Source organism: Martes martes (assembly GCF_963455335.1).
Source record: "Martes martes genome assembly, chromosome: 17".
Taxonomy (NCBI): Eukaryota; Metazoa; Chordata; class Mammalia; order Carnivora; family Mustelidae; genus Martes; species Martes martes.
The window spans coordinates 42094939-42118098 of record NC_137905.1 but is presented as its reverse complement, the minus strand read 5'-3'; the positions used below and the strand labels follow the sequence as shown (position 1 = coordinate 42118098).

Sequence of the window (23160 nt, the reverse complement as noted above, 5' to 3'; positions counted from 1 at the left end):
TCATGTACGGGGTGACTGCAGTGGCTGATAACCCAGGGCTGCTGTGGGGGCCCGAGAGGGGGCTGAGGTGGGCCTGGGGATCCTGTACCTCAGCTCCACGACCCATTGTTTGAGGATCAGCAGGCCCAGGAAGCTCGCAGGGATCCTGGTCCTCAGCTGGTCTGGTCTGGCAGGGGCCAGCCGGGGCAGGCCTGCGGGTGGGGGTGGGGTGAGATGGGGCGAATGGACAGATGGCTTCCAGGGCCTTCCCCAGGGGCAGGGTTGACACAGGCACCCAGAGTCCAGGAGGAGCTCCCCACTTCATCAGCGGGGCCGAGCGTGAGTCCAGCAATCCGCAGATGGGGAACTGGAGCTCAGCTGCCCCGAGGAGCTGAGGACGCAGGTGCCTCTCCTTCCCTGGGCCCCGCCCCGGCCTGCGCTCCGCAGGACGTTAGAGATGCACTCTCGGCCTCCTGGGCCCTGAGCTGGGCAGGTCAGAGGGGGTGGTCCAGATGTGCCCCTGGGGAGTTTAAGGGGCTGCAGGCCGGCTGAGGGGCCCATGGGGGGCAGCTGCAGAGAACGATGTGGGGCTCTGTGCTAGAAACTCATAGCTGAGCATTTGGGAACACGCATGGGGGACCTACCGGCAGAAGGCGAGATTGATTTGGAGCTGGAAATAAGGGACCAGCAAAGAGGGCTCCTGCCATGCACCCATGGAGATCGGTGGGGGCTGCCTTAGCTAAAGACGTTCTGAGTTAGGCCAGGGGGACTCCATGGTCAATGTGGGGATCCTCAGGGCACTGCCCTGGGTCCCCAAACCCAAGGGTTCATCTGGCCAAACCAGGTGGGAGAGAGGGGTGCCTACACCAGGGCCTGATGTGAGCGGGCCCCTCACCTTGCCCGACTCTGAGGAATCTCTGGTTGAGACTTCCTAGCTGCATTCACAGAACACCCCAGCATGGGGGCCCGGGAACACCGGGAGCAGTGTCCAAGCCTGATCAGCAGGGAGGGGCTGGCAGTGGGGGACCCGGGCCCCTCTCCTGAGGTGTTAAGTCACAGCCCCAGCTTCACTCCTCAGACATGCCACCTGGAGCAGGTTACACGGCCCCCTGTAGGACATCACACCCCACAGCCCTCTCTTCCTGGCTTGTATGAGGATTAAAACAGCATTTCCCAGAGTGTGGCTGGCTGGTGGGCTGCTGGTGCAGGAATTCCGGGAGCACCTAAGAAGAAATGAGGAAGCACTGGGTATTATTTTACTCCTGTTTGTTTATCTAATATTTGTGGGACTTTTTTTTTTTAAAGATTTTATTTGTTTGAGAAAGAGCACAAGTGGGAGAAGGGGCAGGGGCAGAGGCAGAGGCAGAGGGAGAAGCAGGCTCTCCATCGAGCAGGAAATCCAAAATGTGGCTCGACCCCAGGACCCCAGGATTACGACCTGAGCCAAAGGTCACTTAACACTTAACCAACTGAGCCACCCAGGTGCCCCCTAATATTTTTTATTTCTATTGAAAAAAAGTATGCCGCTGCCACATGAAATCTTCAGTTTTTGAAAGAGTGTTAAAGTCAAGGCTAGGTTGAAAAAAGAGAAACACAAAAAGAAAGAGAAGCAGAAAGAAATGATCTAAATAAAATAATAATATAAGTGGGACCAGTGGTATTTGTTCCTGGTCTGTCCCCCTCACCACCCCCCCACACAAGACAACCCCATAAGAGCAGGGATTTCAAAATAAAAAATAAAAAAAATAAAAAAAAAAAAGAGCAGGGATTTCATCTGACTTGTCTCTGGTTGTGTCCCTAGCGCTCAGAACAGAGCTCGCTTGGCACATAATAGGTGCTCAATAAATACGAGTTGAATGAATAGTAAAAATTAAGAAAACCACACTCAAATGCCTGACTTGGAATAAATAATGGAATAACACACATAACATTCTCAGCAGCGCCCAGCACAGAAGTACTAAACAACATTCATAACCTTATTCTGATGAAAATTATTATTATTTACAGGCAACAAAGAAGCATACTGGCCAAATGCTGACTAGCATTAAAATCCAGACAAGCCCAAAGCTGAGTATCACCATCCAAGGATGAACTTCCTGAAACATAAAAACAAATCTGAAAACATATTAAACATTTATTACTGTCACAATCTTTTTATCCACAATCACAGCAGGCAAATCTTTCAGGTCGAACACTTTAGTGAGGGACAAGGTCTCCACTTGGCCACCGGCCAACCTGCTCCTACAGTCCATGAGTTTCTGTGGCGGTTCTAAAACACGGCCCCAAATTTTTTCAGCAGATTGAGAGGGGGGTCTGTCTCTCTCTGCTCTTCTGAGGCTGGCCAGGTTTGTGACAACTTCAACCAACTGAGTAGAGAAGAAGGGAGGCTGGGGTGTAAGAGGCAGTGTTTGCAGAAATGCTCACCAAGGAACCTGAGAACCCTAAGATGTCCCAATGTCCTGAGGCAGCCGTGCTCAGAGGCTGGTGGGCTGGTACTGGAGCCCAGTCCAGACGTGCGAGTAAAGCAGCTTCCCTACTCCTGTCTCTGTCCACCAAGTCCCTCCATCCTTGAGATCTTTGAGACCGCAACATCTCCGAGCAGAGCCAAGCAGTCCCTGCTGCTCCCGTTTGACTTTCTGAGCCACGGAATCCACGAGCATTCTAAGACGGTCACTATTTCACGCCACTAAGTTTGAGCCGGTTCGTTATGTGGTGAGGGAACTAGAGCCACTGCCCACGTGATACCGCAGGATTTAAATAGTGTTACTTTTCTGCAGAAACGAAAATCCATTCCCTGCTCGCACCACTCCTTAAACGTTCACAGTAATTATTTCTGATCATCACAATCACTGTTAATCACGGTGGCATTTTCCTTGTAAGATAACTATTGTGAAAGACTGTGTGTTGCTCCTTCCGCTTGACTGGGAGGATGCCAGCCGAGGAACCACGTGCGAGGCTTTCCATTCCAACTTACATCCGGCAGGCTTTTCTATATTTGCAAGTGAATATTCAGCAAAGAGAAGCACTGACTGGGGATGCAAAGCCTTGCTTGAGCTCCTGATATGTTTACACTGGGTGGGCCGGATTCTTCAGGCTCAGAGATGCCCACCAGTGACATGGAGGTGAAGAATGTGGATGGTCAACTTTTCTGAAGACCAAGATCCCAGCAGAACATCAAGGCAACCCTGTATTTTTTTTTTAAGATTTTATTTATTTATTTGACACAGAGAGAGGTTACAAGTAGGCAGAGAGGCAGGTGGGGTGGGGTGGGGAGCAGGCTCCCTTCCGAGCAGAGAGCCCAAAGCAGGGCTCGATCCTGAGCCAAAGGCAGAGGCTCAACCCACTGAGCCACCCAGGTGCCCCAAGACAACCCTGTATTTTTGTCATGGTTCTTCTTTTTTTTTTTTTTTAAGGTTTTATTTATTTATTTGACGGACAGAGATCTCAAGTAGGTGGAGAGGCAGGCAGAGAGAGAGAAAGGAGGAAGCAGGCTGCCCGCTGAGCAGAGAGCCCGATGCGGGGCTCCATCCCAGGACTCTGAGATCATGACCTGAGCTGGTGCAGAGGCTTTAACCCACTGAGCCACCCAGGTGCCCCTTCGTCATGGTTCTAATAGCTGTGTGGCTCCTTGGGGAGGGGGGTCAAGGTTGGTGGGGGCAGGAGGAGAAACTGAGGCTCACCGATCCCTGGCAAACACAGGAAGCTGGTAGATGGCTGTTGAGTAAATCAAAGTTTCCCTAACTGACTCCCAGTCTCCAAGAGAGCAATAATGTGGCGGATGCCAGAGTGGCCTCCTGGTCGACCTCTTTCCGGCGGACCTGCTATTGGCTTTTAATGCCCAAAACATCTACTAGATCCCCTAGAATAGGACTGCCTCCCCTCAGGTCCCCTAGGGCAGACCATGCCCTCTTTTGTCCCCTGCAGAGCTGGGTCAGGTCTGCTCAGAGCACCCCCTCCTGCCAGGGTAAGTTGTGTGCCCCTATCCCTTCCAGGAAATGGTTGTATCTTCTCAGGAGCCCCCACCCTGGGGCCATGTCCTCTCTGGATCCCTGAGCTTCATAAAACACAGGCACCGTTCATTTTTCAGCTAATTACAAAATTCTAACAAAACAATGTGTGAGCCAAGTCTCAAATGAACATCTCCAATAGGATGGGTCAGACCGCACAGCCCCCTGCAGACGTTTGGGAAACCTGCCTGGATCTTGCAGATGAGACTGGGCGGAGGTGGTGGGCAGGGGTGGGGGTGGGGGTGGGGTGCTGGGGTGCTCTGGAAGGAAAAAGCTATGGTGGGGATCAGCTACACTAAGGGTTTCGTATCCAAGGACTGAAGCTTGGAACTTCTTCCAAACAGTTGGCTGTTAGTCAAAGGCACTTGCCTGCGTGTATGTTTCAGGAAATTGCTTCGGAGCATGCAGGTGACGGGCAACACACTATAATTTTTTATCACCGGAAGTCATGGGAAACAGGCTCCGGTGAGAATTTTCCCTGCAGACCAGCTGGTTTTCAGCAACACGTGGACAATTAGGGCAGAAAATGCTCAATTTCCCACAGTTTAGGGGCAGCAGCACCCCCTGGTGGCAAACACAGGAAACACCCGCGGTGGCTGTCAAGCCTCCATGAGATGGGCAGATGTTCTAGGGAACAGAGTGGGTCCCAGGGGAAGCTGGGACCTAACCTCCAGCCCAGATGAAGGAAGGGGCAAGGGTCTCAGGGCCTGGGACTCCTGTCTCTACCATACAGCGCCCAGTTTCTTGTGTTGGCCTATGGGGAATGTCTTTTTTCCCTCCACCGGGCATCTACATAACTTTTTTAAGAAAAAGCACTCCATTTTCCTTTGGGGAGCTCCCTGCACTGAAGTCATAGAGTTCTTGAGAGTCAACCCGCTGACTCACGCATCACACATCGTGATTTGCTGAGGGGTGAGCATATAACCCAAATCTGTCCAGTAAGAACCAGGCCTGGGCCTTTCTTGCTGTAGCTATTGGGAGGAAAGCATTTTCTTTTCACTGGGGCTGCTCAGTGGTCCATGGCATATCAGCCTAGCGTTTGGGTAGGTGGGGGACATCTCTGTCTCTGGTTGTAGGGGAGGCTTCTTGCAAATAAAGCTTCTCTCCATACAAAAGCAGATTTTGGAGCAGAAACGAGGCAGTCCTGATGAAAAATATTTGAGCAGCTGGATCCAGCAGTACCTGAAGCCACATGCTCCAGGGCATTTTCAGTTAAGTGAACCAATTAATTTTTTTTCTCTTAAGCCAATGGGAATTGGAGGATAATGCTCCCTGCCTGATTTGTGCCAGTCCCTAATTTCTCCCTTCCCTCCCGGACAAATGTCTCATTGCTATTTACACTTGCAAACTCAGAGGCCATGTTAATCAAAACCATCTTTATTATTTAAAGAGCATCCTGTCATCATGGGCACCTAGATGGGGGTCCCCAGATGGCAGAACAATATTTACATGGGGGTCAGGAGGATGAGGCTCAGGTGTTCCCAGGGCTGAGTGGGCCCGCCACTGTGGAAGAGAGGAGCCTGGAGGGAGGGTATCCTTGGACCTGTGGGCTCAGCCCAAGAAGAAAAACGTCCCATTCCGGGCCCTGGGTGAACCCCACCAGATGGGGCTGGAGCCACCTAGGTGAACTTGGGCCCTGGAGGCGTGCGCATCAAGGAGAAGCCACAGGTCAGAGCTGGGTCACCATGCCGCTGGCTTCGGAGTGAGTCTGGAGAAAGACAACTGGGGGCTTCTGAGGTCTGAGAGGCTTCCCCAGTCCCACAGCTAACCAACCTCCCCTCCTGACAAGCCTTGGAAATCCATCTGTCCCCTGGCCTGAGCACAGGTTTCCAGAAAACCCCTGCCTCCTCCCCCCTCCCCATTAGAGTCCCAAACATTCCCACCCAATGGCCCCCATCTGGGCCCAACGTTCACCTTTATGGCCTGGAAGATCCACTCCCGGAAGTCACTGACTTTGGTGTAGACACCTGGCTTCTGGGCCAGGGCACAGCCGGTGCCCCAGCTCACGATGCCACACAGTCGCCAACGTGGCGTCCGAGAGATGCTGTCCTCACACACGAAGGGGCCACCGCTGTCACCCTGGTGGGGGCAGGGGAGGCCTGGCTGGAGGCCAAGAGGGCATCCGAGAGGCCCTCTGGGATGGCTAGGGGCTGTGGTCACAGAGCCCTGTGGCCCAGAGGGCGGGACCCTGGCCACCCACCGCCCTGTGTGTCCATCCCTGGAGTGGCAGGAGCTCGGGGCCACCGCGCACAGTCCCTCACCTGGCAGGCATCAATCCCGCCCTCAGGGAAGCCGGCACAGAACATCTTGGGCTTGATCTGGTTCGCGTAGAAGTCGGGGCCATTGCAGACCTCATTGCTGATTATAGGGACTCGGGCCTCCTGGAGTACCCCAGCCTGTTGGCCTGGGGGTGTGCGGGCAATGCTGGCCGAGGTTGGGGAATAGGCGCGGCCCCCTTCCCTCCTGCTGCACCCCCCACCCCAGGCTCTTCAGCGTCCCAGGGCCCCAGGGCCAAGAAGCATTTGCCTTTCCAGCCAGACTGTCTTTCCCCAGCCCACTTCCATTTCCCTCTTGGTGGCTCTGCAGGCAGAAGACGGGACTCACCGTAGTACTGGGTGTTGCCCCAGCCAGTCACAGTACAGATCTTGCCGTGCACCAGGGCCTGGCCGGCAGCCGGGAGGCACACGGGCTGGATGTATTCTGTGAAAGACCAGGTGGTTCAGCCCCTGTGGGCCTGCCCTGCCTGGGACAAAGCCTCTGTCCCCAGCCTCAAAGGCCCCGACACACCCTCTCCTCTGTTCTTTTAAAACAATGACATTTGAAGCTGCCTCCCCTGAGAGCCCACCAGGGTCCACGTCGCCCCACCTCACTTCCTCCAAAGTCCTGCCAGTCCAGAGAGCGAAGGGCTAATATTAGCCCATTTCCAGAGGAGGGAGATGAAGCCGAGTCACGTGGCTGAGGTCTCGTAACGAGGCAATGACAGAGCTAGAATTTGAACCCACGTTGGCCTGGTTCCCAAGCTCTGCGTTCTTAACCGTGGCCCACAGGCTGCCCCCACCCTGCCCTCCCCCAAGAAGGTGCCTGTGTGAGAAACAGAAGAAGGCCTCCCTATCTTTAGATACTTGACTTCCATCTGCCAGAAGATCATTATTACTTGGTACACAGATCTACACCAACAACAGTGAGAATGGTGCCCTAAGATGTGATGTCCTTGTGCAGTGCACAACCCACACTGTAGATCCTGGCAGCTCTGTCTACGGCCTGCCTGCTGGAGACTTCACAGGCCTATCGTCAGGGCTCTCAGGTATAAAATGGACAGAATAATCGTCTCCCTTAGAGGTTGTGGTGAGAAACCGGTGAAGCACTGAGCAGCATGCTCAACAAATAGGAAATGCTCACATAACTATTAATAGTAATAAACAATGACAATAGCAATGACTTCTCACGGCAACTGAGTGCTCACTGTGTGCCGGCATCGCTCTAAACTCTGTGCTCATATTACCCTTCCTTTTTAAAGATTTTATTTATTTGAGGGGCGCCTGGGTGGCTCAGTGGGTTAAAGCCTCTGCCTTCGGCTCAGGTCATGATCTCAGGGTCCTGGGATGGAGCCCCGCATTGGGCTCTCTGCTCCGTGGGGAGCCTGCTTCCTCCTCTCTCTCTACCTGTCTCTCTGCCTACTTGTGATTTCTCTCTCTGTCAAATAAATAAAATATTTTTTAAAAAATAGATTTAAAGATTTTATTTATTTGAGAGAGAGCAAGAGAGAGAGCCTGAGGGAGGGGAGGGGCAGAAGAACTAGGCTCCCCTCTCAGTGGGGAGCCTGGCATGAGGCTCTATCCCAGGACCCCAGGATCATGACCTGAGCTGAAGGCAGACGCTTAACCGACTGAGCCACCCAGGCGGCCCTCATATTACCCTTTTAATCGTCTTGATATCCCTAGGAAGTCATTTAAGGGAAACTGAGGCACAGAAAGGTGAAGCCAAGATCACATGGCTGGCAAGTACCCCAATCTGATCCCAAACCTTATGCTCTTACTCCCTTGGCCATGTGTCTCCCAGTCAAGCGGCTCCCACCCCACCCCTCCATGCTTCCATGGACTCTTCCCTATGTCACTATTTGCAACCCTTCCCTCCCTAAATAGAAGAGTTTGTTAAATTTTAAAAAAAAAAATGTATATCATCCCCTTTGTTGGAAAACCAGGAATACGGACCATTCAAAAGAAAATAACCATGAAAAGAAGTAGAATGCAAGCCACAGAACGGCCCCGGCAGCAAAGCCTGGGAGATATAAGCACAGACGCCTGCGCCAGGTGACCTCGACCCAAATCTTTCCATTTTCCAGATGCAGGACTTCAGAGCCACTCTGCGTGGGGACCTTCCCCTGTGTGGGAAAACAGGATCCTACCAGGATCTGCCCTCCTAGGGCTGCTGTCGGAGCTAAATGCACATAGGCTGGGGTCATGCTGAGAACAGGACCAGGCATGCAGGAGGTGAGCTGTGAGTGTTGACACTACAACATCATCGCCGGGATAGTATTTTATGGTACTTTTTTGTTATTGCTATACTATTGCCTGCTAAAAGCTCATCTACACCCCCTTTGATGACTTCGTCAGCAGTTTTTATGAATATTGTTGTCACGCTGTGGCCTGCTGAGAGTACAGGCTCTCAATCCACCGGCATGCGGTAGAGGAACGCTAAGGACAGCCGAGCCCCCACGGGGGCTCCCGCTCTGGAAAACTGCAGAGGGAATAACTTCTGATTCCCTCTCGGGTTCGTTAACAGCTTTTAAAAGTTTTCTTCGTTGTACTTCACTGTATTTTTTGGTAACAGCTTTTCTGAGACGGAATTCACACACCACACAGTTCACCCCCTCCAAGTGGACAAGTCAGTGGGTTTTAAGGGGTCCACGGAGAGAATTTAGTTGCGTGCCTGGCCATAGGAAAGTGCCACCATCACCACCAATGATTTGAGGACGTTTGGATCACCCCCAAAAAGCAAACCTGTATTCTCTGCTTGTCACCTCCCAATCTCCCTGTCCCCATCCTCCTCCCCACCTCGTGCCACCCCTACTCCCCGGCAACCACCTTCTCTCTCCCCTGTTCTGCATCTTCTGGACATTTTCTGTAAATGGAATCACCCAGTGGCCTCTTGTGTCTGACTTCTTTGGTTTAGCACAATGCTTTCAAAGTTGATCTGTTGTGTCACGCGTCAGAGCCCCCATCGTTCCCTCTTAAGGCCAAATATTACTCTATGGTAGAGATCTACCTCATTTAGTCTTTCCCTGTGTCCAGTAAACATCTGGGCTGCTTCTGTCTTTTGACTGTCGCGGACAGAGCTGCCCCGAACACCGGGGTCCAAGATCCTACACGCACCCGCATTTTTCTTTCCTCTGGGCATGTAGCCCCAGGTGAAGCCGCTGCGGCAAATGGTAACTCCGTGTTCCACTCCCCTCGAGATCGGTTTCCTGATCACTGTGGATTCCTATGACTCGGTCCTCTGTCCTTCCCGCCTCTGGAGTCCCCAGGCCCAGGCGCATCCCCAGACTTACCTGTGAGGGGCAGGGGGCTGGACAGATGGACCAGGGCGATGTCATTACTGTTTTCCTCACTGTTGGGGTCTCGAAAGGGGAGGTAGGCCCCGTGGTAGATGACTGCCTGCACCCCCAGCTGCAGGCCATGGGGGGAGGCCTGGGCCACGGCGCCGGCAAACACTCGCCACCGAGACAGGACCCGGTTCCGCCTACCAGGGAAGAGGAGAGGAGGGAGGCAGCTTCCCCTGGGCGCAGCCTCTCCCACCTCGCCTCTCCCCTGCCTCTCCCGCTTGGGGCTGTGCAGGACACTCACTCAGGGAAGCAGTGGGCAGCTGTCAGCACCCAGTCCCCAGAGAGCAGGGACCCTCCGCACAGGTGTGCCCCATCGTAACGAAGACTGACTTGCCATGGCCACTTGCCCAGGCTGGTATCTTGGCCTCCCACGATGCGATCCACAGGCAGCTTCCTTCGGCCACAGTCTGTGGGAGAAGCAGAGTCAGGGGGCCGCGGGAGGGTCTGAGCCTGGAAACTTTAGGACATAGCCCCATCCCTGGGGACCTATAGGAACATGGCCCTGCTTTGGGGGACTGAGGGGACACGGACCTGCCACCCTGGGAGAGTCCGAGGACACAGCTCCGTCCTCATCGGATCTAAGAAGGTATGGCTAGTGGGAAGGGGGAGGGTGTCTGATGGGATGAGACCCTGACCTGAGGAGTCTGCGGGAACTTGGGCCCACCCTAGGGGAGTGAGGAGACATAACCCCATCCTTGGGACCCTATGGGGACATGGCCACGCCACCTAGGGGTGTCCGAGAGGACCCACACATGCTTGTGGGATAAGAGGAGTGTATATTTGGGGGGAAGGTGTCCGATGGGACATGGCTCTGCCCTGGGGGGTCTCAGGAAGAGGGTTCTGAGTTTCGGGGTCTCACCTTGGCAGACGGTAGCCAGGAAACGGCCCCTGGGACAGTCACTGTGACAGAAAGATCCGGGCAGGGGCAGAAACAAAAGGGGCGGCCAGTTAAGACAGGAGAAAGGTTCCCAAGGGTGGGTGGGATGGACGCCCCAGCCCGTGGCCCTCCTCACCACACAGAGATGACCTCGAGCAGCCTCCGGGCCAGCGGCAGCCTCCCCTCGTCCACGCAGAAGAAGCCTGACGTGCTGTTGGCGCCCGCGGTCCGCACGTCCAGCTCCGAGTGGCTCAGGGCCCTGGGCAGGCAGGGGTCAGGCCTGCTCCTCCCGCCCCGCCCCACCCCGCCCGGCCGCCCTCGGGGCTGCCCGGTACCTAAGGAAGCCCATCTCCTCGCAGCCCAGGCCCGCCACCCTGGCGTTGGAGCGCGAGGAGCACAGTAGCCGCCACGTGCCCTCCGTGTCGTCGAACACCATGAGTCGGGCGTCGGCCGGGCTGACCTGCACTGCAGGGCGACAGGACGGCAGCCTGGGTCACCTCCCCGCCGCGCCGCCCCCCACCCAGCCCGACCCCACGGAGCTCCAGGTCAGAGTTCCCATAGGGGCCGACAGGAGCTTGGGGCGCACCGGTGGGCGGGAACCCCGTGTCCTGCCCGTCACCTCCGGCTAACTACAATGGCTGCGCATGCGCCGCACATCTGGCCCTTTGCTCGGACATCAGACATCTGGGAGGAGGGAAGCGGTTTCAACCACGCTGCCAAGAGCATGGTGTGGGGAAAAACAAGCCATGTGGGGAAAAACAAGCCAACATGGAGGAAAGCCAGGGGATGTCTACCCCTCGATGGTGGGAGACCCAAGAGACCCCCAGAATGGTTGGATAAGTGAATTGTTTCCCTTGTTGTTTAACCAGTTTTCTCCTTTTGTCTTATGCAGCCAAAGACCCTTGACTAACACCTCAAATGGCCAAAATACTTAGATACCTAGTCTTTATTTTGTTGTTGTTGTTTTTAAATCTTTTTTTATTTTTTGGTAGATACCCAGTCTTTTAAAAAGAAAGAGAAAAAAAGGAAAGAAAAACTATCTTTTCTGCAGGACTTGTCCGAGCCTTGAATATTCTAAAGTGCAATTCTCCAAGCTGAGCATGAGGTATTCATTCATTCACTGGCTCACTCGTTCATTCATCCACGGGATAATAAGCGTTCGCTAGACGTATACCCCATACCCAGCCTTGTGGGTGGGGGTGCTGGAGGCACAAAAATGACCAAGACAGCCCTGGGCTGTGCCCTCACCAAGCCAAAGTCGAGGACTGGGGGAGACAGACAGCAATAAAAAAAGTCATTCAGCCAAACACATCATCGCAAACTTTGAGAAGAGGTGGGGTGCAGATCCAGGAAGGCTGGAGAGCACTGAGGGCTTCCTCGCGTCTGGGGCTGCTTGTGATGAAAACTGCCGGTCCTCTTAGCCCATCCCAGGCTGCTCCCCACGCGTGGCCAGAGGACCGTCTCCCGCACCTAAGCCAGGTCGGTTCTCAGGTGTATTTATCTATATATACTACACCGGCTGGGCGAGGCTCTATTTTGGGCAGTGAAACAAATTGTCATGGCATAAACAAATCAGACAAAATCCCTGCTCGGGGGAACTCCAGGACCGGTAGGTGAGATGGGTAAGGAAAGGGACAAGCAAGCAAAACAGACCCTGCGTGTCACAAAATGAGGGGCTGGGGAGACAAAGCCAGCTTGACTGAGGCAGGGGCATCCTGGTGTGCGGGGAGAGCTTGCCGTTTTCCACAGTCCGGGCTTCACGGAGAAGCTGGGGTGCGAACATAGATCTGAAGGAGGGGGGCGAGTCGCGAAGGTAGGTGAGGGCACAGAGAACTAGGCCACAGGAACTGCAAGTGCAGAGATCCCAAGGCTGGTGCGGGCAGGGCGGGGGTGGGGGAGGCACTTAAGGAGGGTGGGGGGAGGGAGAGAGCGAGGGGCAGATGAACTGGGAGGCAGGCCAGGCTCATGGGAGGACTTTGCTTCTCCTGGGAGAAAGGCGCAGCCCGGGGAGGCTCTGAGCTAGCAGCCCCCTGACCTGACTCAGGTTCCCCTGTGAACCTGCTCCTAGGTGTGAGCCAGGGGCAGACTGCAGGGGGGGCGCCCCGGGAGCGGGGAGGGGGGTTTGCTGCTGCAGAGTCCAGGCAGGGGAGGATGGAGGCCCAGCGAGGGCAGGGTCCATGGGGAGAAGCATTGAGATTCTGGAGAGATTTTGTGGGTGGAGCTGACCGGGTTTGCTGACAGACTGTGAAGGAAAAAGAGGGGTCAAGGACAACTCCAAGGCATCTGGCCTGGGCCCTAGAAGGATGCCGCTGCCCTGGGCGAGGATGGGGGAGGGGCAGGGGGAGCAGGTCTGGGGAAAGGCCAGCTGGAACCCCCTCGGTCCTATTCGCCTGAGCCTCATGCATTGCTGGCGCCCAGGATAGCACATTCTAGGAAACCAGATCTAGGGCAAACTCAATTTGGCCTCACCCGAGCTGAGGGGATCTGGACAAGGGAGGCAGGAGTTCCAGACCCAGTTCTAGAGAACCCTGTCTGCTGAGAACCTGCCATGTGCCCAGTATTATGCCTCACATCCCCTCTGCCCACCAACAGCAGGACCTCGCCACACCACTCCAAGGCCACAAAGATCATCCCCCTTCTGATCAGAGGAGGAAAATGAAGCTTGGAGAGGCATATTGCGCCTTGCCCAATATCACCAAGTGAGCGAGAAGCAGAGAGGACTTGCATTCAGGCCTGCGTGACGCCAAACCCCAAGTTCCGAACGTGTGCCCGCACAGCCTCTCCCGTGACTTCCTTACCCACAGCGGTCACCGATCGCTTCCTGGCTGTCTCATTGCAGTCACGGCCCCCCTGCTCTGAGGTGGGGGATTGGCGATGCCGGACGCCTCTGCTGGATGGCACCTCCCACCCCAGATTCTAAGACTAAGGCTTGAGTTTGAAACACCAGCTGGGGGTGAAAAGCTTCCAAGTGTTCCAGATAGGGTAAGGTTTTAGGAAAGAAAAGGATCACTTTATGGATATCCGTGGGGGGAGCGAGAGGGAGGGAATGTCAAAGGCCCCCTCCGATTACTTTTAAAGCCACGTTCTGTACCACTGTTTCTCACTTTTCCACTCTTTATTCTTGTTGGTATTATTTGCAAAAAAAAAAAAAAGTGTTCTGGGTCATCTGGTTTTGCTTACTGAATTATCTGATATATTTAGAGGTGTGAAAATCCCAGGAAAATGAGGTGGAGATATAGTTTGGGGGTTGTTTTCCTTTATTTGTTTTGTAATTTCCCATCATTTTTGGAAAACCTAAGTACAACCAAAGGGCAGGAGTGCTGGCATTGGCGGGATCGAGGTCTGAACCACAGCCTCGTTACTTTCCTGCTGGAGGCCAAGGACAATAACTTGTTCATCTCCGTGACTTGTCTTATGCATGTTCTCAAAGACCTCCTGAGCAACCCTATGGGCAGGACACCATCTGGGGTGGCAAACCCAGGGCACCCCGTCCTCCTGAAATGCCCCAGAAGTCAAGTGTGGGGAGAATTTTACCCTGGGTAACAGGCACGGCCACAGGGTTGGGGGAGCATGGGGCCTGGGGGTGCGGGAAGGCCTCTCTCAGGAAAGTTAAAGCAGGGTGAGACCTAAAAGCCACATTTACCAAGTGGCTCAGAGCCAAGCACTGTATCGTCTCTCCTTATCCCCCACGCCCCCCGTAGCTTATATCTAAGGAGGTTGGGACTCAGGGCAGGACTGGCCTGAGGCCCCAGAGCTCAGCAGAACCTCGAAACTGCTTCTAGGTGTGAGCAGGCAAGAGGTGGTAAGCCAAGACCGTGGGGGCCAGAAGGGTCCTTCGAGGGCATGAGAACAGCCCATAGGCTGGACCCTGGAGAGTGCCAGGTGCATGTGTGAGGTGAAGGCCGAAGAGGGGTCTGCCCCCTGGGAGCCCGGAGCCTGCAGGGGGCTGAGACTTTAGCCCAGTGTCCCTGGGGAGCTACGGAGCATTTTCTGGGGTGTGATCCCTCTGGCCTGCTGCTTCTTCAGTGTGTGGTCTTGGGCGAGTCAGTTCCCTTCATTGGGACTCAGCGAACCCCATCTGCAAAAGGGGGGTGATGATGATGGGTCCAAGGTTACAGCGTGGGTGCGGCAGATGGTAGCTGTCGCTATAGTGAGTCACTTGCCTGTTTCTCGAGAAACAGCAGAGTGTAGTAATTCTGCATAGACAGATCGAGGCTGCCTGGGTTCAGATCCCAGAGCTGCCGTTTCCTAGCTCTGAGACCTGTGGCAAGTTGCCAGGCCACGCCTCGGTCTACCCATATTAAAATAGGCTTTTGTGAGGGTTAATGAATTGAAGCCATAAAGCCCCAAGGCCTACGCCTGGCCCCTGTGAGTGGTCGCTAAGTGCTGGGATGGTGACCAGAGCTGATGCAGGCTTTCCCTGTCCGGATTTTCATTTCTCCTCTTAGCATGATCTGAGTCCTTTAGGGAATTAGATGAGGCTCCTGGGAGTGAAAAATACATCCCATCACCCAACTTCCCCTTTCTTCCTGCTGAGCTGGGCCATGGAACTGCAGCTGGGGGCTGGCACCCAGGAAAATTCATCCATTCATTCCCCATTTAGTTTCCACATCTATTATTAGTGTGACCGTTCATTCTCAGCTGCCTGCAGACACAGCTCTGCCGGGCCTGTCTGAGAGCTAGCTATTCCTGGCCTCATCATCTCCCAGCTGTGTGTCCTCTCTGGTCTCACTTTCCACATCTGTAAATGGGGATCATAGCAGTAGCACCCTACCCCCACCCCCGGAGAATGAGGAAGGGGTCGCCAAATTCATACAGCACCTCACAAACGGGCTCTGACCCTGCCTCGTTGTAAAGAAACACATTTTTATATTTTATGATGTAGCCCTGAACTTGTGCTTTCTGGAGCAAATCACTGCACTGCTCTGAGGCTCAGTTTCCCCCGCTGTAAAATGGAGAGAACAATAGCACAGCTCTCACGGAACCAAAACGAAAGATTAACAAAACTTTTCCAAGCTGAGAGAGATGCGTTGTGGTCTTTTCTAATCTAATCTTCTTCATGCTTTGCATTTTTTTATTTTTTAAAAGATCTTATTTATTTATTTGAGAGAGAATGAGAGAGAGCACAAGCAGGGGGAGCACAAGCAGGGGGAGCAGCAGAGGGAGAGGGAGAGGCAGGCTCCCCCCTGAGCAAGGAGCCCATGCGGGACTGGATCCCGGGACCCTGGGATCATGACCTGAGCGGAAGGCAGACACTTAACTGACTGAGCCACCCAGGCGCCCCTCTCCTTCGTGCTTTTTAAGTGTGGTTTCCAGCTCCCTAATTGGATTGCATGAGTCACTAACGGGTAACGCATTTAGAGTCTGGAAAGCATGAGACAAGGTGGAGTGCTTAGAACCACCCCTGGTCTAGAGCAGGTGCTCAGTACCAGCGCTATCAACATCTCTGCGCATGCTCACACAAGTCACTCAGAAATCTTTCCTTGAGCTCCCACCAGGTTTCCTCCAGGGATCCCCAGAGGGTCCCGGCCTGCTTTACTCACCCGGATACAGCGGCTCCTGATCACTCTTGAGTAGAAAGGTCACTGCAGAGAAGGAAGAGGTGAGGGCAGGCAGGCAGGGGGCTGCAGGGGGGCAGGGGAGGGGAGAGGCACAGGGGCCACTCTCACCAATGGCCCAGGACGCTGCCCCGATGCCTGTCAGGAGCAGCAGGGTCCCCGCAGTGAGAGCTGCCACCTTGGGTCCGGAACAGCATGGCACCGTCCGGCCACCTGCAACAGACACCACGCCGGGGCAGTTGCCAGGCCTGTCCTCCTCTCGGCAGGACCTGGGCACGGGGCCAGCTCTGCCCTGCCCCCCCTGGGGCTAACAGGACGCTGGATCCTGCCACGACCTGCCCTGGGCCAGGTTTCTCAGGACCCACCCTCCCCTACAGTGTGGCCGACCAGGTGTCCCCAGCATTCGGCTGGCAAGGGGCGTGGCCGGGAGAGCTGCCACCCTCTCCACCCTCCCCGGCCGCACTCCTGGCACTGCAGCCTCTCCCTCGCCAGTGAGGCTGCACTTTGCTAATCTCCTTCTTTCCTTGAACCTGTCACTTCTGCTCCCTCTCTCAGAGGTCTTGGAGCCTCTTGGGGGCTGCAAGCCCTGACCTCCGCCCTCCTGGCTTCTCACTTCTCTGCTGTTTGGCACGTCCTGACCACTCCATCCTTCTCGCTGCCGCAGTCCCTCTGTCCCTGGGCATTCCCCCCAAACCAGCCCTCTCCAGCAGTACCCAGCTCTGAGGTTAAAAATGCCCCTGGAAGTTAAGAACCTAAGTTTGAAAAGTTACTGGCCTCACTTAATAAATAGTGGTCTTAGCCCTCCCAACGCAGGACCTTGGGTGGGTGGCCTCACAGCTCTGAACCTCAGCTTTCTTGTCTGTTTAATGGGCATCCACCTAGCACTCACCTCTAAAAATAATACTTTAAAGTTCTCATAATCATAGTAGCCAAACTCTTATCACAGGTTCATGCCCCCCAAGCACTGTCCTCATTTGGGGGGAGGATTCCCATTTGTCGGACAGGGGACACTAAGTCTCCAGAAAGTGGAGTGAGATGTGCATGGGACTCAGCCAGCAGGAGGCAGTGGTGAGTCCTGGAACCCCAGGAGCATGGGGCGCTGGAGCCCAAGCCTATAAGCAAGAAGCTGTGCTCCCCTCCCCGTGCCATAATGCCTGCCCGGAGCAAGTTGTCAGGAAATGCTTTTACACCATTGCAGCTGTGTGCTCCTGGGCAATACCTTTCACCTTTCTGGGCTTCCTTGGTGAAAAGGAGCTTTGTTCACTCCTTGTCCTACTCTGGCACCTTTCTAGGCTCGGGAGACACACCCCAAGACAGATGAGAGGCTGGCTCTCATGGGGCTCACGTTCTCATTTGTGTGAGATTGAGGTGAAAACATAAGCAAGTAAACAACTTGATCGCTCCCAGATGGTGGCAAAGTCTATGAAGAAAGTAATGCAGGTCAGGGCAGTAGGTGGCTTCTGCGGGGTGCTAAGAGGAGGCTCCCCCAAGAAGTGACCTTTGAGCTGAGACCTGAAGGCTGAAACCAGCCACGCAAAGATCTCAAGGAAGAGCCCCGTGGGCAGAGGGAAATTCTTGAGGCGGGAATAAGCATGATCTGTTCCAGAGGGAGACTCCAGATGGGGCCGGGATGGCATGAGTTCGGGGAAGCCAGGGACCTAGGCTGAGAGTGGCTGGGTAGGCTGGGTGGCCTGAGGGGAAAGGGGTTTTTATTTCTAGAGCAACAGGGGCCGTGGGGATTAAAAGCCAACCCCTTCGCTAGGGATTGTGAGAAGGCCGAAGAGGAAGGGCTCCCAAGAGTCTACAGCTGGGCCCGGGGTGTCCCGAGCCTCTGCAGGACATCCCCAGGGAGGTGGGAGTCCCAGGTCCCCGACCTGTATCGCGGTCCTACAGCTGGTGGGCACAGGGCCAGACCAGCACCCAGAATGGAGCAGGGCGTAATCTGGGATCTTCCTGGGGTGGCCATTTTCCGGGTGTCTTAAGAATTTGAGAACGCCTCAGTCCCCATCAAGGTGAGAGAAAACAAACAAATACACCCTCTTTCCAAAGAGGCCACAGGGGCCAGGCCAGCCCTGGCCTCCCGCCCGCCTGCCAGCTCTGTCCCCAGCCATCTTCCTGGTTCCGGTGGGAGGTCCCGGCTCCTGCAGCCATTAGGCTGGTCCTGGTCTCTTTGTTTTCAGGGGGGCCCGTCAGGGCTCTGGGCCACTCCAAGCCCAGCCCAGAGGCTTTGGTGTGTCTGCTGGGATGGCGAGCATTGCCACTCCGGGAGAAAGACCTCCTTCCACACCCTCTGAGTCAGGGGGCTTTGGGCAGCCCTCAAGCAGGTGTCCCAGATAGGACAGCAAGTGTCCCCACTCTAGGTCCTCCAAGTGCGAGGGTGCCCTCACCTTAGATCTTCAGCCCCCACCATCTGGCTGCTAAACCCTCACAGGCGACATCTTGGGCTCCTTGTCTCTGAAGTTCCGCTCAGTCAACAGCTCATGTCTCAGCCCTCGGTGTCCCCAACTCCAACTTCCCGAATGAAAGTCTTTCCTTTGGCCTCTGGGACGCCGCATGCGTCCGGTTTTCCTTCCACTTTTCCAACCCTCTTCCTCCCTCTCCTGACCCTCCTCCTACTCCCTGAAACCTGGAGTTCATAGGATGGGACGTGGCTTCCTCCCCCTCATTCCCCTGGCACCCAGGTGTGACTCACACACCTCCACAGCCTCAGTTTCCCTTTTCTGTCCTTCAGGTTCATAGATGCCTCCCCCTGGGACCCGCTGGGTCCTTCACGTCCCCCGGGTCCCATACTGGCCTCAACGTCCCCCTGAGTCCCCAGGTCCCGTCTCAGAGGCCCTCATCCTCAGGACTGTCCCTCTTCTGCAGGACACCTCCTGCCCGCACAGCTTGCCCTCCCCGAAGCCCACAGGTCTCCTGAGCAGCTCCTGTCCACCCTCTCCTTCCCTGTACCCAGCCCCACCCAAGCCCTGGGCTCAGCCTCCCCTCTGGTCAGCCTCCACACGGAAGCTTGACGATCGTCCTAAGCACCAAATCCACCCTGCCCCTTCTTACCTAGAAGCCCCCAGGACTCCCCAGTGTCCCCAAGACAGAGTCAAAGACCCTCAGCCCTGTGATGCCAGCCTATCTAGGATGTAAGCATGGGTGTTAGAGGTTTGGGAGTCAGAACCTATGTTTCCCCAAATTCCCAGACAGTCTTATGGGTCATTATTAGGCCCCTGACAGAGCTTCCAACAAGCAACCAAACCCACAGAACTTGTAAAAACACAAGTCAGAATAAGAGCAACAAAGAATGACTACCAGCGCCATCTTGTGGAGACACCTGGCACTGCCGGGGCCTCAGCCCGCCCTTCACCAGCAACAGTCCCCAGGGACGGGCTCACTTCCCCCTCATCACTTTCCCAGCTCCACTTCCCACATGGCCTCCAGAAATACCTGAATTCTCCATGTGCCCCTGCACACCTGGCAGCTGGCTGCCCTTCCCTTTGCTGGGCGCCCCCTACCTAGTCCCAAATCACCCTGGGTGTCAACCTCCTCCAATTCCAAGTCCCCAGGGAGCGCCAAGAACCTTGTCTCCTCGCACTTAGAAGCGAACACAACCAGCTGGCAGCCCCCGCAGAGCCCTGTCCTGCGCCTTCCTTCCAGCCTCACAGCAGGTGTTAATAAGGAAGGTGTCATTACCGTCATCCCCGGTTTGCAGATGAGGAAAGGAGACCCAGAGAGGCACAGCAACATACCCAGGGTCACCCAGCAAGTAAGCAGAGCACCAGAACCTTTGCACGTCTGGGTCCAGGTTTGATCACCGGCTCCAGCCCTGACAGCAGGACGCAGCCGGGGGACCAGGCCCAGCTGCCTGGAAAATGCACCAGAGCCCACTCGGCCGCAGTTCTCTCTGTCCCCAGACCATCTCTGGCCATCCTTCCAGGCACGATCTGCTTTTCTCCCTGGTTCATTCTTGTAGTGGCCGAGGCTGGGGCCCTGGAGACTCCCTTCAGTCAGCTCCAGGACGAAAATCCTCCCGAAGGGTCCAGGCTCTGCCAGCCACCTGCTCACCAAGGGCACAGTGGCCCCCTACCTGAACCACTGGGAGCCTGGGTTTGCTCTGGGCCCTAGCTGTGTGGTCTGGGACTTGATTTGCTAACTGCTAGAGCCCAGGAGGCCAGTGATCCACACGGCTCATTTCAGCCAACACAACCAGCATTCCCGGCCTCTCATGCCCTTGAAACCCTCACATCACCCTGGCGGGGTACAGTCACCCCAGCTCCATTTTCCAGATGAACACTGAGGCCCAGAGAGGGTAAGCCCCTCCAGGTGGCTCCCCAGGGGGGTGGAGGTTGAGAGGGAGACAAGCTGTTTGGAGTCTGCCAAGGGCCCCTCAGGGCCAGCCACCCAGGCCGCCGCTCACTCCCATCATTCCTGGAGCGGTTTCTCTGCGCTGTCTCCTCTCCATCCATCCCAGCTGAGTCCAAAGTCCTCCCTCTGCTCTTTTGCCCACAATGCTAAGAGGTGGAAGGAATGTCTGGAATTGGTGGGGGTCTTGGGTCCCTGGAACACAGGCTGGCTGGCCTCGGTCATGATCATGACAGCTCTGGTTCATGGCGTGTGTCTCACGCGCTAAGCCCCACGCCGGTGCCTTAGTGTGGGTTCCATGCTCCCGGCAAACCCTGTGGGTCGCTAGGCAGGTAGCCTTAGGACCCATGCATGACCCAGGGTGGGGGGGAAATGGAGCCCAGAGAAATGACGTCACTTGTGCAAGAGCACACAGCTAAAAAGTGGCGGAAGCAGATTTGAATACAGGCCTGTGTGTTCATCTCCAGAGTCTGTGTCCATAACCGTGATAGCTGGTCTTCCCACCTTAGCCCCAAGTAGGGTAAAGGTCCAGGGTTAGCTAAGACATCACTGGGGTGTGAGGGGAAACTGAGGCAAGGAGCCAGGAAGGTCGTATGGCGTAGGCAGGAAGGCAGGTGGTGGCACAGCCCCACAGAAAATTTGGTTAATAGTTAATCGGGTGGAGGAGACTTCAGAAGGGGGTGGGGATGTGCTCAGGAGGGGCACCAGAGAGAGGGGGGCTCTGAGGGGGCGGAGGGTTGGGAGCAGAGCACAGAGGGAGGGGCGCCAGGCCGAGCCAAAGTTGGGACTCAAGGAAAAGGGGACTTACCCTCCTTCTCCGCCATGTCACGGACTCTTGTTAATGATTCCCCGGCTGACCTCCTGGGCCGGGGTGGGACCTGTGGGGAGATGAACAGAGAGGCAGGGCCTGGGGGAGCCGAGCCCAGCCCCGGTGCCCCCAGTCCCAGGCGCCCATCCAGGGAGGCTGGACGGACTGGGCCCTGGCCAGAGCACGCCGTGATCACGGACGCAGATCAGGCTGGGTTCAAGGATGGGGTCAGTGTCTGACCAGCAGCCAGGGGACTCCTGGATTTGCAGGGGTGGGGGCCCCTTGCCTGGGCCTGGGGGAGGAGGAGACTGAGGGTCTGAACTCCCAGCTCTGAGGAAGCAGAGACACCTGGGGGCCTGAACCCCTGGGTCCTGGGGAAAGAAAGATTTGGGGGCTCAGAACAACTCGGTATGTGGGAGGAGGGGCGTAGGGGCCCAGACTCCTGGGTCTGAGGGAAGAGGAGACCCGGGGCCCAATCTCTGAGTCTGAGCGGGAGGCAGCTGGAGCTCCGAGGTCCTTGGAGAGACGTCTGAGAGCCCACTCTTGGGGTCCCAGGAACCCCGCTATTGGGAGGTGGGCATTAGGTTGTGTGGGGACGAGGGCACCTGTGCCTTGGGCCTGGAACTGAGGGTCCTTACCCTGGGGTCCGGCAGGTGGGGCCGCAGCTGAGAGATGGTGCCCTCTTCGGGTCAGTCTCCGGGCCTGGGCAGGAGCATGGTGGCCCACGGCAGCGGTGGCCCGGAGGCAGAGGCAGCGGCGTGGGGCCTGCTAGGCCTGGCTGCCTCACCTGAGGAGGAGGGGGCCGGGCGGGAGGCGGGGGAAGGGGCGGGGAGGGGCAGGGCAAAGGGATTGGCAGCGCTAGAGGCCACCTGGCAGGCGGGGCAGGGTTTGCAAGGGCTGGACCTGGCTGGGCCCGCAACCTCATAGCCTCCCACCGGCCTGGAGGGGGCCCAGGTGTGCCATTCTTAGGGGAGGTGGGAGCTGGGACAGGTTTGGCCTGAAGGCAGGGGCTTTGGGCAGACAAAGCAGGCTGGGAGGGGTTGGGGGGGCGGGGTGCTTACAAGGACTGAAGCCTGGGCCTTTGAATTGGAGGGAACCAGATAGGGGGCCCCAGCTGCCCCAGCCCACCCCGCTCCTGCCACTTCTCCTGCCTCCGGCCCAGCCCCTGCCTTATGCCTACCCGGGCCCCAGCTCGAGCCTAACTCCCTCCCTAGCCACCCCTGCCCCTTCTAGCTCTCCACCCACATCCCCAAACTGAACCCAAGCCTACCACTGCTTCCTGCCATTTCCTGTCCCCATGTCCAGATCCTGAGCAAGGCCATCCTGGTCCCTGCCCCAGCCCTGGCCTCAGACCCCTCCCTCCAACTTCGGCCCCAGCCTCCGCCCCAGCCCCCTCCCCCCAGCTGCCTTCCTACAAGTCACGGGGGCTGGTTTGCTTTGGCAGCCTCTCTGCTGCCTGCAGCCGTGACCTCTGGAGCCTGGAAGTCCTGTATGTCGGGGGGATGGGGGGCTTGGCCCGGAAAAGGCAGCACCAAGCGCTGAGGTCCAGGCCAAGGGGCCGGAAGTGTCCACAGGCGGATACACACTGTCCCGCCAGCAGCCAGGAGCCATCCACGTCAGACCCCAGGGCCAGATAAACACCCAGACGCACAAGGGTCACCGGCAGCCACCTGCTAGCGGACAGCCATGCACCCAAACACAGACGGCAGCTGCTCACCCCACGCGCTCGCCCCACGCAGAGCCACAGCCTCCCACAAGGGCTCCTGCTGGGAGGGGGCTGCTGGAGCTGCCAGCCCCTAGTCTCTCTCTGCCACTCCCTCTACCTGCATCTTCCTCTCCTTCCCTCGCCCCTCCCCAGCTCCCAGCACCGCAGAGAGAGCCACCCTGCTAGGAACTCAGCAAACCCCCAAACTCAGGCATCCCCTCTCTTCCCTCCATGCCACCCTTCCCTTCCCTGCTGCCCCTGTGACTCCTCCCTGGCC

General features: G+C 56.3%; 1 protein-coding gene across 1 annotated transcript; it reads right to left on the bottom strand.

Moving 5' to 3' along the window:
* Window positions 1-5347: 5347 nt before the first annotated feature.
* Window positions 5348-22493, bottom strand: HPN (hepsin). The gene is made up of 14 exons (XM_080828919.1): window positions 22449-22493; window positions 21817-21965; window positions 21179-21248; window positions 16135-16236; window positions 16009-16050; window positions 10801-10930; window positions 10602-10724; window positions 10448-10488; window positions 9830-9995; window positions 9535-9725; window positions 6591-6686; window positions 6248-6390; window positions 5901-6065; window positions 5348-5694 (listed from the first exon to the last, which is right to left on the bottom strand). The coding sequence occupies exons 3-14, from the start codon at window positions 21192-21194 to the stop codon at window positions 5656-5658; spliced, it is 1254 nt and encodes a 417-aa protein (XP_080685045.1). The 5' UTR covers window positions 21195-21248; window positions 21817-21965; window positions 22449-22493; the 3' UTR covers window positions 5348-5655.
* Window positions 22494-23160: the final 667 nt, after the last annotated feature.